Source organism: Prionailurus viverrinus, chromosome B3 (assembly GCF_022837055.1).
Source record: "Prionailurus viverrinus isolate Anna chromosome B3, UM_Priviv_1.0, whole genome shotgun sequence".
In the NCBI taxonomy this organism is placed as follows: Eukaryota; Metazoa; Chordata; class Mammalia; order Carnivora; family Felidae; genus Prionailurus; species Prionailurus viverrinus.
In genome coordinates this window covers 103391552-103405341 of record NC_062566.1, presented here as the reverse complement: position 1 = coordinate 103405341, position 13790 = coordinate 103391552, and the positions used below count along the sequence as shown (strand labels likewise).

Here is a 13790-nt window from a genome sequence, read left to right as displayed (position 1 = left end):
ATATGAAGATAGACAATAATTACATGCAAACACACATACACAATTTTTTTTTAGTAAAATAATGTATACATGGCAAAATAAAATTTAGAACAGCTAAGTAAATACTCACTTCTCCTCAATGAAAATTCATTATGTATACACACATTTTCCAGTTTATGACTATTTATTTTCCCGCATTAGTATGGTTGTTGAAGTATAGCTTTTTGCCCAACAGAAGTACAGGACATTTCTTCAAACTCTTTTAGTTTTGGGGCATTGCAATTGATTGTATGTGAAAAGGTGTTCTGTATCATTCATTCAAAAGGAAAAATGCTATCAATTTGGCATAGAACAGAAGGAAGGTTTAGATTAACCTCCTTCACTCAAGGATTTGGGGTCTTGTTTATAATACTTTATCTATTCCAAAGAATCATACACATATGGTATGATGTTGAAAATCATGAGCTGAATTTTCTGCAACTGGCAAGCTGCTTAAATATATCTTGCAAGGAAAAAAAAAAGAGACAAAAGTACCTTGAACACAAGGAATGCAGACTTCCTATACAATTGTAATTTATTATCCGCCCATCAGTCTTTCTTGCTTGGATTAATCCAACACCACGTGCGTTTCTAAAGTTTCAGACATTCATCTCTTTCAGTAATTTTCTATTATTTCTTTTAGATCTTTAGTTGTAAAAGCTTCAATGAATATGATATCATATTTCTTTCTAATACACAATCTGTCATTCTTCCCAGAATTTCTATTAGCCCCTGGCTAATCATTTGATCACTTTTATCCTCTATTGTAGCCTTAACTCTTTGGTTTTCAAATGGGAGTCCTATTTCATTACATTCCAGTCTGAAGAATCATGTATATTTCAAGAAACATGAACTCACCAAACATATGTTTCTCTCTCAAAAAGAGATCTCAGCATACAAGATATAATACAACATGTAAATACTGCTTCTTTCTTAGAGAATGCTGGTGTTTGTTTTAAGAGCTACAAAACCACAGAGCTCCTGATGAGGAAAAGCCCCCCTGATTAAGCAAGGAAAACAAAGACACTATCCTTTTCACTGCCTTCATTATTTTTTCCTAACCACAAGTAAACTTCCATGCAAGGACTACCACCTTAACATATTATATATAATACAGAGAAGCAAAACAGACTACCAAATATATATTTACTTAGGAAATACATCTTAATTAGATTCACATAAAAAGGACAACTAGCTCAATAAAAAAAAAAGTTTTAAAGATATAATTATCAACAGGAGAGCTCATACATCCATTGTTTATAACCAAAAGGTTCGCTAGATCAAACAGCTGCCTGCCACACCTTTTGTCTCATGTCTTCTATTAATGGCATAAGGAAGTGCTTAAAGACCTATCTTAGAGACAGTTCATAAGCAAGAATTTGTAAATGATTTTTGCTGACATCCATACATAGCATAGACTCCTAATACAAGACATACCATGTTGTACTCTAAATTAATAGCTGTACCAGGGTCATCCATTTTAGCCATGGTTATAGTTAAGTGATTCTGGCCCCCACACTACCAAGCCAGAATTGGTGCTAAAAGACATACCTTGATGACAGGTATTCAAGCCATTACAAATCACTTAGTTTTACCACATTAACTAACTAAGTATTCTTTTCTCCTTCATTTTAAACATAACTAACAGAACTCATTCAATGGAAATTGCCCTGGGAAGGAAATAAAAAAATCTGTCAACCCAATCAAAACACAGAAGTTGAAAGTATTCTTTGAAAATCATGCGGAGAACCAAGTGTTATATTGAGAAATGACTAAAATAGGGTAAAATTTGACTAGACAATAGCAAGTAGTAAACTATTAATACTGGTTGCTCTAATCATAAAAGAGAAACACATGAGCTGGGAACATGGACATTGAAGGAAGAGATGCCAGAAATACAGAACAGGGGAAAGAGACCTGTGAGAGAAGAACCATGAGAACAGTGAACACTTTTGGGTTTGGGATGCCTGTACCATGCTGGCCAGTATTCTAAGTGATCTGCAAGTAATTTCCTCATTTAACCTTTACCACAAAGCTGTGAGGTATTTCTTTCACAGATAAAGATATGGAGGCACAAAGAAGTAACTTGCCCAAGGTGGTAATGGTATAAACAGACAGTCTGGCTTGAGAAATTTGCACAATTAACTATTATGGAAAAGTGCAGGAGCAAAGTGAAGAAGAATCCACCACAGGAAAGAAAAAATAAGGGTAGTCTATGAAAAGGATCACTCCCTAGAATTATTTTTTCTTCTGTCATGGGCATTTCAATAACAAATTGCTTATGAATGCTGGAGTTCAAAGAAATTAGTTAGAAGTTTTAAAAACACTTAGGTTGATTTCACTTTGACATGTATTTTCAATGTAATTTATTTCAGCTTTGTAGCTGGTTTGGTAGAGTTATTAGTACAAGATTTCTCAGACAAGCTAAGGAATTTCATGAGGGACCCTGTTGCATGATTCTATGATTCTAATGCATCTACAGCTATTATTGTAATTCACAGGAGAAAGTTTCCTATTCTCACATATTTGAGATATTAACATCAAACTGAAATGTTAAAAAAAAAAAAAAAATTAAAACAACAGACCAATCTCTCTTCCCAAAAACCCTGTATTCTTCTGGACTACTTTTCCCAGGACTCCTTAAAACAAAAAAAGAAAAGAAAAGAAAGAAAGCCTCAACTGGAATCTAGGTCTAACAAATCATTAGTTTGTAAAAATAATTATCCTTTTTGTTAAACTCTTAAAATACACGTATGAAGATAAGATTACATACAGCTATTTTTAAAACAGAATTAGGTTTTCAGCACTTGGAGGAAGTTCAGCAACTTCTCAAAGGATTAGTCAGCCAGCCCTAAACAGATGTACTATGGGAGGAAATAATAAGTTTGCCTTTCCGTCTGAGAGATTCAATTTTACTTCAAACATGTTTTTAGTCATGGATAGCAACTGGTTTATTCTATTCAACATGTCTTATTAACCCAGTATTCCTCCTAAATGTCCAAATGCCACTAAAAGGCTATCCTCACTCAAAATAGTACACAACACAATCTCTTTTTCTAAAATCCTGAAAAATGTCATTTCCTTAGTTTGTACACAAATGGAAATCAAAATACATGGACGAAATTTTCTCCCACAACCCTAAGAAAATATATACCATTATCATTTCTCAAGATCTCAAATTTGAACACAATGGGACCAGAATATTTACTATTCTAAAATCCTCTAACTGAACTTCAGTGAGTCATGGGTATAAATGGCATAATGAATACATACACTGAATACATAATGAATACAAAGATATTGTAATAGCAATATAACAGGACAGATGGTAGGTACCCTTGTGGTGAGCATAGAATAATGCATAAAAATGTTGGGGCGCCTGGGTGGCTCAGTCGGTTAAGCGTCCGACTTCAGCTCAAGTCACGATCTCGCAGTCCATGAGTTCAAGCCCTGTGTCGGGCTCTGGGCTGATGGCTCAGAGCCTGGAGCCTGTTTCCGAGTCTGTGTCTCCCTCTCTCTCTGCCCCTTCCCCGTTCATGCTCTGCCTCTCTCTGTCTCAAAAATAAATAAAACGTTAAAAAAAATTAAAAAATAAAATAAAATAAAAATGTCAAATCACTTAAAGTTGTACACCTGACACTAATGTAACATTGTGCATCCACTCTACCACTATCCACTCAAATAATTTTAAAAAATCATTACTAAGAAATACATTACTTTCAAAACCTTTTTAAAGTGACATGTTGCCAGTAAATTTTGTCAAAGTATGTATTTATGAAAAAAACTCCTTCCAAATTTCCTATATCCTTCCTATTCTAAGGCAGTGCTTTCCAGAATTTCTGGACATACTGTTCAGGTTCAAAAAAGCTGTAGTATGTCCACAGATGAGCTGACCAGCAGATGGCGTTGAAACAGCACGTCCAATCCCAGTCTCCCAGGGGACAATACAAACTAGTACATCTAAAATGAGTTCATCATCCTAGAAAAACAAAAATACAGGCAGAAAATAAAAATAAATAGCTTCTAATTTATCTAACATTAAATCATGAATTTTACAAATACTGAGACTTTGAAATTTTTATAGATCTCAACTGAAAACGATCTTATTTATACCTTTCTGACGATGAGATTTAGAAATTGTCCTGTTTGAGTACAAACAAGGGCTGTGGGGTTTCTTTTAAAACAGATTGCCAAACTGAGGTGTTAATCAAGACTGTTGGTCTTGTAGGTTTGTAGGGCCTGTGCCAGACTGGAAAATCTGGATCATTCTAGCACTTTCAGGAAGTTTCAGTAAGACTACTTAATGTTTAGGTTCTCCTTTCACAGTATGTAGCAGTGATTCAATCTTTAATCTCCTTTAAGGAATTGGGGCTTTAAAGAACTAAATAAAGAATATGCTAGCCATAGTGGTCCTTCTTATTTTCTAAAGAGCAAAGTAAGGATTTAACGTACTCCTTGGAGCCACTTACCTTTCCGCACTTTGAGAGGACTGAAATACAAAACCAGAAAAAACATCAACTAACTTCACTTTATCATGCACTTCTCGGAGTCCACAGGACTTTCTCTGGCTTGACTAAAAATGACTTGGGGTTTACTGTTTGATTTCTAGCAATATTTTAGCCTACTAAGTGGTCTATATTGAGAGTTCAAATGAATGTGAAACTACTTACTTTGGTTTTTAGGAAAAGAATCTCATAATGCAAAAATGCTAGGACTATGTGGAAATTACCTACATTTATTTGCCACTACAGTTCTTACTCCTTTTTTTTACTAGTAGCCCACCAAATTCAAACCCTAAGCCAGAGTTCTCTTGCCGGTACTAGCATTAAATATTAAAACTTCCAGATGTCTCTTTACCGACTTTGTGTCCCAGCAGCAATGACTGAGTGAATGTCACTCCAGCTCCTGACGAAATGGCCAGCCGGGGGCTATTGCTGGGGCCTAGTTCAGGCCCTGAATTCATTAGTGTTGGGAGGAGATAAGGAATTGCCTTGAAGTAGTATTTTACTGGAGGGCTTTCCATATTCCAAAGGCAAAGGTTTCCAAAATCTTAGAATAAGAGTGCTATATTTACTGAGTCACATTTTTTCTATCATAAAGCTTAGAAATTATTCAAAGATACTATATTTTTCCAATCAATTTGTTAGACTACATCAGTGCCCTGTGACTAATACTTGGTGCCTCATTGATCCTGGGGGAAAGAGGTTTTCTGACAGTAAATTCTTTCCTAAAGAAGCTATATCCTCACTTATAATATTCCATGGTCCCTCTTGCCAGTTGATCAATTCTCTTCCTCCTAAAGAAGCACCAAGCCAGGCCACTGGCTTTTCCTTCTCTCCCTCCTCTTACTCCTCCCTTTTTTCCCATAATAAATATTACTTATGAAATGTCTATTATATGCTAGACACTAAGAACACAAATGAATGAGCAAATTACTTGGATTTATGTAATAAAGAGATGTAGGGGATATGCTGGTCTTTACTGACACATCCATGTAACAAATATTGATCAAGAACAATTCATAATCGGGCTCTGTGTTGACAGTTCAGAGCCTGGAGCCTGATTCAGATTCTGTGTCTCCCTCTCTCTGCTCCTCCCCAACTCATGCTCTCTCTTTCTCAAAAATAAATGTTACAAAAATTTTTTTTTTAAAAAAAGGGCAATTCATGATCATTTTGACTTTAAACATCTCCCTCTTCCATATTTCTCATAGATTCATCAGGGGCACAGAATCCTAAGAAAATTGAAAAATATTTAAATGTTACAAAGACTAGAAGAATTAAGAAGCATTAATCTAAAATATGACTACCAGGGCGCCTGGGTGGCTCAGTCAGTAAGCGCTGGACTTTGGCTCAGGTAATGAACTCAGGGTTTGTGAGTTCAAGCCCCGCATCAGACTCTGTGCTGAAAGCTTGGAGCCTGCTTCGGATTCTGTGTCTCCCTCTCTCTCTCTGCCCCTCCCCTGCTCATGCTCTGTCTCTGTCTCTCAAAAATAAATAAATGTTTAAAAGTAAAATAAAGTAAAGTAAAATAAAATAAAATAAAATAAAATAAAGTACGGTTACCTAACCTCAAAATAACAGATGTCAAAATATTTTAATTCTATTTTATATAAATAAGATCTAACTCTCAATACTTTCAGCCTTTTAATTTTTATATAATTCTAATCTACAAATCATTCTCTGGGCTTTCAAATTTCTTTCTATCATTAATGTAGTATGTAAAATGGTCTCTTTGAGGCAAAATCTTAGGCTTTTAAGTAGAACTTTTGAAATTCAACAAATATTATTTATTGGGTTTCTCTACCAGAAATTAGGTCAAGTTAGGAAAACAAATGAAAACACATAGTTCTTATCCCCAAGGAGTTTTAAAAATCCTCAACATTTGGTATTTTCACAGATTTTCAAACACTATATCACAGCAGAAAAGAATAAAGTCTTTAGCAGTAGAGAGAGTGAAGTTGAGTCCCAGCTTTATTAAAGGGTAAATGTAAGCAAGTTATTTATTCCCTCTACACACTGACCTCTTCCTCTGTAGAACGAGGATAACATCATCTCCCTTGAAGAGTTGCTGTAAGTACAACTAAAATGTGTAGTAGAATGTCTGATCTAGAGAGGATCTATTATAGTCATTTTTCAGTTCTAAATAATCAATACAAAAACTCAGCCATTTATACCAATAATTATCATCCTATCTTTCAGAAAATGCTACTGGAACCAAATTACATGCAGATGGGCATGTAAGAAGTACAAAAATTCTATCTGTGATGCTATATACTTCATATCATCTTATAAATATCCAACATATTTCTAATTGGCAAAGAGAAAGGCAAAATCCAGTTTGAGGAAATAACATTAAATAAGTCATATGCACAACACAGTAAAGAACCTCCCGGATAAGTATGCTGGGCTTCTCAAGCGTACACAATCTAGTAAGTACTCGTTTAGGACTTCCACAGAACCAACTTGCATCAATCAAAAACATACACCTGGGTGGCTCAGTCAGTTAAGCATCTGACTCTTGGTTTTGGCTCAAATCACGATCTCTCTGTTTAGTTGGTGGGTTTGAGCCATGCGTTGCACTCAGGCTGACAGTACAGAGCCTGCTTGGGATTCTCGCTCTCTCTCCCCTGGTCTCCCCAGCTCAGGCAAGCGCACATGCGCTCGCGTGCGTTCTATCTCAAAATAATGTTAAAAAAAAAAATACAACTTAAAAAAAAAAAAAAACACGAAAAAACTACTTCTTAACACCAGAGTTCCTAGACTTTAACCCCAGAGGCTCAGCAGCTGCCCTGACAGGTAGTTGAAAAACCAAGACTCCCTTTTTCTGATAACAACATCCACGAAAGCTTTTAGAGCGATAGTTGCAGATTTGTTAGAGACACCTAAGAAAAGACCAAGTCATCTTTTGAACCAAGTATAACCCTCCTACTGAACTTACCTGTAATAAAAATATTTCAATATTCTGAAGGAGTTAACATGCCCTCCCAAAGTGTGGAATTCGAATTTTGGAGTAAGAAGGGACCTTAATAAGCTCCCAGTTTCCCATCCTATTCCCATAGCAATTTAAGAAGAAACTGAAGCCAAGAGAGTGAGTGAGCCAGAGCACAGAATCCAAGGCCCCTGACTTCCAACCCAGTGATCTGCTCACAAGAGCAAGCTTTGACTTCTATTATAACAAAGGAATGATTTATGCATGTCTGGCTAAGACAACAGAAAAGAGTTCTAGAAATATGTTTCAGTTATTACTTAGTGGGCTTTCAATAAATAAACTTTTAGCCAAGGTGAAGAAAATCATTAGGATATTATTCTAAAAACTAAAGCAGCATTATCCGCTTTGCTGAATTTGAGGGACATCAAAAATTGCTGTGACTGCCTCTCACTTTTTTCTAAAAAAGGTTATAATATAAAGCAAGTAAGCAAATCAACATACTTAGAGTTGAGAAAATTAATGATTTATCTGTTACCAGATGCAAGAATCCTTTCTAGGAGATTCTTTTTCTAGAACATTTTTCTTTTAATTTCTTGTTCAGCTCTTCAAATATTTAAAGCTAATGAGTAGTTTAGCTCACCATTCCTTTTTCTCTTTTTCTTGATAAATATATAGAGAATATTAAAAAGTATTTGGACATAGCTCATACAAATAATATTCAGCTTTGTTCAGTTCAGCAAAGGTCTATCATACCCCAGGTATTATGCTAGGTTCTAGGAATACAAAAAGAAATGAGAGATAGTCCTCGCCCTAGGAGATTATAATATAGTAAGGGAGGGATGCCTGAGTGACTCAGTTGGTTAAGCGTCTGACTGCAGCTCAGGGCATGATCTTGAGGTTCATGAGTTCGAGCCCCATGTTGGGCTCTGTGCTGACAGCTCCGAGCCTGGAGCCTGTTTCGGATTCTGTGTCTCCCTCTCTCTCTGTTCCTCCCCTGCTCACACTGTCTCCCTCTCTCTCAAAAATAAAGATTATACACACACACACACACACACACACACACACACACACACACACACACATATATAGTAAGGGACAAAAGCATACACAGAAATAACTTCATATCTAATAACAAGTGCTAAAATATATCATGTACAATAATAGTTAGATACAAGATTAGAGAACAAGGAAAGGATTAAAATGAAGGATACCAAGAATATAACAGCAGGCATTTTGGCAGGGTCACAAATTTAGATCCAAATTCCTGGATTGAAAATTCTACATAAAATGCAAACAATAGTTCGACCTAATCTAAACAAAATGTGATGGTTCTTAGTAATCAGACAGAATAATGAGGGACAGAAAATATTCCATTTTGGATTGAAATGTTTAATACATTTAGTCAGTAACTGTATAATTAACAGTAACTTTCATTTCTACATGGTTCTCAATATTGGGATTTTTTCTTTAAGTTTATTTATTTATTTTGAGAGAGAGAGACAGTGTGAGTGGGGGAGGGTCAGAAAGAGAGAGGGACAGAGAGAATCCCAAGCAGGCTCCAAGCTGTCAGGGCAGAGCCTGACACAAGGCTTGAACTCCCAACCCGTGATGTCATGACCTAAGCCAAAACCAAGAGTCAGATACTTAACCAATTGAGCCAGCCAGGCACCCCAATTATTGGGGTCTTTTTTAATGAAAACAAGATACAAGGTAAATGTGAGAATGGTTCTTATTTGTTTCAGGTTTGTTTGTTTTTTAAACTACCTTGTCATTTTAAATTTCTTGGTTGTAAGACGATATTGCTTGTCTACCCCGGATTGTTCACAGCCCAAGAAACATCACTCCCTCTGAAGCAGTATCTGCCAATGGGGTAATTAGGACAAAAGTAGAGGGGAAATAGTTTAGAATCATCTGAAGAGTTTTCCAAATTGTGTCTTACAACTATCGCAACTAACAGAAAGTCAATGCTTTAGAGGTGTGCTGCAGACCCAATAACAAGAATTTAAATTAAGGGTTTACCTGAAACTAAATTTAGAAGCTATTGTCCCCTAAGGCCTGCAAATAAAAAGGATCTAAAAGAGAGAGAGAGAGAGAGAGAGAGAGAGAGAGAGAGAAATGAGGACAACACTGAGGGTTTCTGAAGATACCTATGTCTGCAGAGATTCAGGCTCCCAGCTAGACCCATAGTCGGGCAATAAGCAAAATGAAGAAATCATTTCCAACGCATTTATGCACAAGCAGTTCACTTTCAGTTGCTTACCTCCAATATTCTGAATTATGATGGTGCCTGCTACCACCATCTATGAAAGAACAAATATATTCAGAAGATGAAAGAAATAATAGAAAAGGATCAGTATTTTATTAAAATCCAACAACTATTACTAAAAAAAACAGATGTAGAGGTTGAGTGAAGAGAAACCGAAAAGAATACATTTTGTCAGCCATTTGTAATACATAAAACGAATTATCATCACATAAAAAGCCTTTCTTTAATAGTTCCATGGTTACTATAAAGAATGCTTTTGAAAATTTTCTTGGCAGTCATTTTCAAACAGTTAAAAGTGTTAAAGAGCTAGTAATTGGTGGTTATCAAAGTACCAAAAAATTGAAATTAAATCTATCTGGTCTCCTTCTCCCCTTTTCACTGCTTTAGTAGGTAGAACGTGACATTGCTTTAAGAGGTAGACTGCGACAGCTTGAGGTGTGCTGGGCCGATGCTGTTTTGCATAAAAGGAAATGATTTAGTCTTCTGAGTGTGCCGGCTTGGCATACACCAAGGCCTGGGACATCCTGTCCCAGAAAAAGTCTAGAGCAGAAAACTCTAGAGCCCACACATCCCAGACCTGAAATTTTAAGCAAACTATTTCGAACTCACTAATATAGAGCGGGCTCAGTGTAAGACAACAGAAGGTTGTGAAGACCACAGTCTATCGGAGAACTCCTCCCCTTTCAAAATGGGGCAACTACTACTCAGCTCTGGCCAGTTGTTGGCATGTGAGAAAGTGAATCCGATGTAGCTAGATCTTCTCCATTCCCTTAATTTTTCAAGGAAAGTCAGAAACTGAATTCTTTCAAAATTTCATAACTCTTAGTTGGCAATTAGTTAAACATAAAAAAAATTTAAGCCAAACAAAATATGCCTAAGGACTAAGTTCAGCTTGTAGGGCTTGATGGCTTGTGATTCTGATGAGATTCCTGGGGAACTCTAGACATTTTATCTATTCTTAGTAATCAGATGTACTCAGAGCAAATGATGAAACATTCTGCTTCCACTTGGGCCTTTCAATCACATGAATTTTGGTGGATCTGTACCCTCGATGTATGCTCAGAGTGGACTAGCTATGTAGGATAACTCAGTTCATGGACTGGGAGCAGATCACCTTTCAGACTCACCTCCACTAGAAATTCCAACAGTGGCACAGCATTTGCCTATCCTGGAAATCCTAGAGGACTTGGGGTTCACAGAGCAGGATTAATGAGAGGTGTCTTTGAAGATGTAGTAGTTGCCACTCTAACATGTCCACAAGAAAGTTTGTGTATCAACCCATTTAAAAATTACAAAACCTCACAGTTATTTGTGAAAAGGCTATTTTGAACTTTTGCACACCATTTCTCATATGCAATTTGTATCTATTGTCAGTCATACATGAAATTTGGATTTCTACTAATATATTTCAAAAAAAGAATATCAACTTATTCATGATTATGTTTCCATTTTTGGCTGCATTTAAGCACTTAAGATCTAGAAAGTCAGTATGTCTGTCTACCTATGTAGGTCTTCATAGCCTACTAGTATACCAGTATAGTGCATGGTGGATGGTATTGACCTGATAAATATTTGTTTGGTGAGCATATAAATGGATTTATAGACAATTTTGAAAATCTTTCTTAAAAAGTCCAAAAAACTTAAAAATATTTAATTCTCAGAGCAATGTTATCTTATGTCTTATCCATATCTGTATCATATCTGGAAAGAAGGAAATAGGAAAGTTTGAACCCAATTGTGGAGGTGGAGAGGAAATACAAAAAAAGCACACAAACAACAACTCCTCATTTAGAGAATCTTCTATGTACCTGCCTACTAAGGATTGAGTGCATACATAATGATAATGCAACTATCTAGAGTTTTAGGAAAAGGGGACTCCCAATAGTCCATGCTTTTTTAGACTCTGCTGCTATTCAAGGAATGTAGGAAATACTAGAGTGAAATAACAGTGATAATGCTTAGAGTCATATTTATAGATCATATTAAATTAATAAGAGTTTTCTTATATAAATAACATTTTCTTCTCGCTTGGTTAAAGTGGATGCAGGAAACTGACCATGACTATACCAAACATCCCGACCTTTAGGAAAGAGAAACCGGTACTAGGATGATTAACAAAACCCTTTACCTGCAAGTAACATACTCTTCATTTTGTTCAAGTTGCAGGTTGTTAAGACACGGTCCAAACTATGAGGCTACATAGCATGATTTAGATATTCCCTTTTGTATGTTAAGAACAAAGTTAATGTGAATGAAAATCCAGGGTTGTTTCCCCTGTTACATAGCTAGATCTTTTTCCTCCCATTTTCACTTCTTAGAAGTGGGTTTGGCCATCTACAGATACTGTATCCGTTAAGATTACAAACAAAATAAACAAACAAAAAACATAAACAACAGATTGACAATGGAAAGAAAAAGTCCTATTTGCAACCCACATGAAAATGGGTTTTCGAAGTATGATAGATCTTCAGAAATAAAGTACTACAGAACTAACAAAAATATTTAACTCCTGATTATCTGTGGAAGAAGACATTGTTTTCTCTACCTCTCAGTTTAGTTTAATATGCCTATCACAAGTCAATGCCCAATTAATATTGCTGTTATTTCTATTCTGAGGAAGAAGAGCAGTTGATTTAGAGTCTGAAGTTCTACAACGTAATACTAGCTTTAAGTAACTGTGGACAAATAGGCCCCTTCATTTCTCTGGGCCTTAATTTCCTCACCTATAAAAGAGGGAATAGCTATATAATCTTTTAGCATTGTTCAGCTTATAAATGATATAATCTAATGATTAGTTTTATAGTCATGCTATAATCTTAATTCTATGCTTTTTTTCCCTATGTTTATGAAGATTAGTTAATGTTGCCAAAATTAATTTAAAAAAACTTAAAACAGGTCATTGTTACAATTTTAAAATTATTCACATCACCCCTCTCCTTCATTAGGGTGAAAAATAGATTTAACTGTTAAATTTATTGATTCCAGAAGCACATAGAAAGAGAGATTTCTTCTCTCTCTCTTCCTGTTCCCACCATTCTGTCTTCCTTCATTTCCTTTCATTCCCCTGAATTTCTTTCTCTTGGATATATTTGTCTCTTTTAATTAGAAATGGAAGGGAAAAAATATCTGTATAGATTTTGGAGACAGTAAAGAAAAAAAAATTACCTTTCCAGGTAATCCAAATGCAAAGAGTCCAAGATCTTCATAAGATGTCACAGCTGTGAAGAGACATTATAATTTTTTACTTTTACACAAAACTATTCGTGTGCCAAGTTTTAAAGGGAAGGAAGGAAGCTATTCCACTACTATCTTATAGCTACTGGATGGTCACACTAAATTTAAAGCAGAAGTAACCACTTCTGAGGGACTTTTGACAACTTACAGTCTCTAAGGATGGAGTCTTCTTAAAATAAGTAGAACTTAGCAAATCCCAAGGTTATCTGACCACCTCCCAGGCTGCATTAGTTCAAACACACTAATTACTCAAGAAGAACCCCACTTCTCTGAGGGGCACCTGGGTGACTTGGTGGGTTAAGCGTCTGACTTCGGCTCAGGTCATGATCTCGCAGTTTGGGATTCGAGCCCCATGTTGGGCTCTGTGCTATCAGCGCAGAGCCTGCTTCGGATCCTCTGTCTCCTTCTCTCTCTGCTCCATCCCTGCTTTTTTTCTCTCTCTCAAAAATAAACATTAAAAAAAGAGAAGAACCTCTCTTTTCCCTACACACTATTTGCATACTACACTAACCAAGAGTAGGTTTTCATTGGCAATCATTTCTGAAAACTGCACATGTAAATAAGGTTAGATAAAGTATGAAAGTTCTATCATACTTTCCGAGACCTTCAACTTTTTCTTACCCATCATTAGTAGGGCATACACTTTCTCTTTTCATCATAAAAGGGTATAAAGGGTATAAAATTACATTTTCAGTCCACACGTTCAAGAAATGTGGTCACAGAAAAGATGAAAATTAAACGGCTCAAAAAAGAACCAAATTTGTCCTTAGCCTATATAGTTTCATGTTCTAACTAATGACACCACCAGTAAAAATAAGAGAAGTAAAAACATTTGTGTAAT

General features: G+C 35.9%; 1 protein-coding gene across 4 annotated transcripts in view; it reads right to left on the bottom strand.

Moving 5' to 3' along the window:
- SLC38A6 (solute carrier family 38 member 6) overlaps nucleotides 1-13790 on the bottom strand; it is a 67844-nt gene that overhangs the window by 37760 nt on the left and 16294 nt on the right. For 3 of the 4 annotated variants that reach the window (XM_047860980.1, XM_047860977.1, XM_047860979.1), the window contains 4 exons: nucleotides 12881-12933; nucleotides 9710-9749; nucleotides 4488-4507; nucleotides 3868-3997 (listed from right to left, as the gene is read on the bottom strand). In XM_047860980.1, coding sequence (XP_047716936.1) covers nucleotides 3868-3997; nucleotides 4488-4507; nucleotides 9710-9749; nucleotides 12881-12933 — 243 coding nt within the window. The remainder of the gene's footprint in view (nucleotides 1-3867; nucleotides 3998-4487; nucleotides 4508-9709; nucleotides 9750-12880; nucleotides 12934-13790) is intronic. The other variant, XM_047860978.1, reaches the window with a different exon arrangement.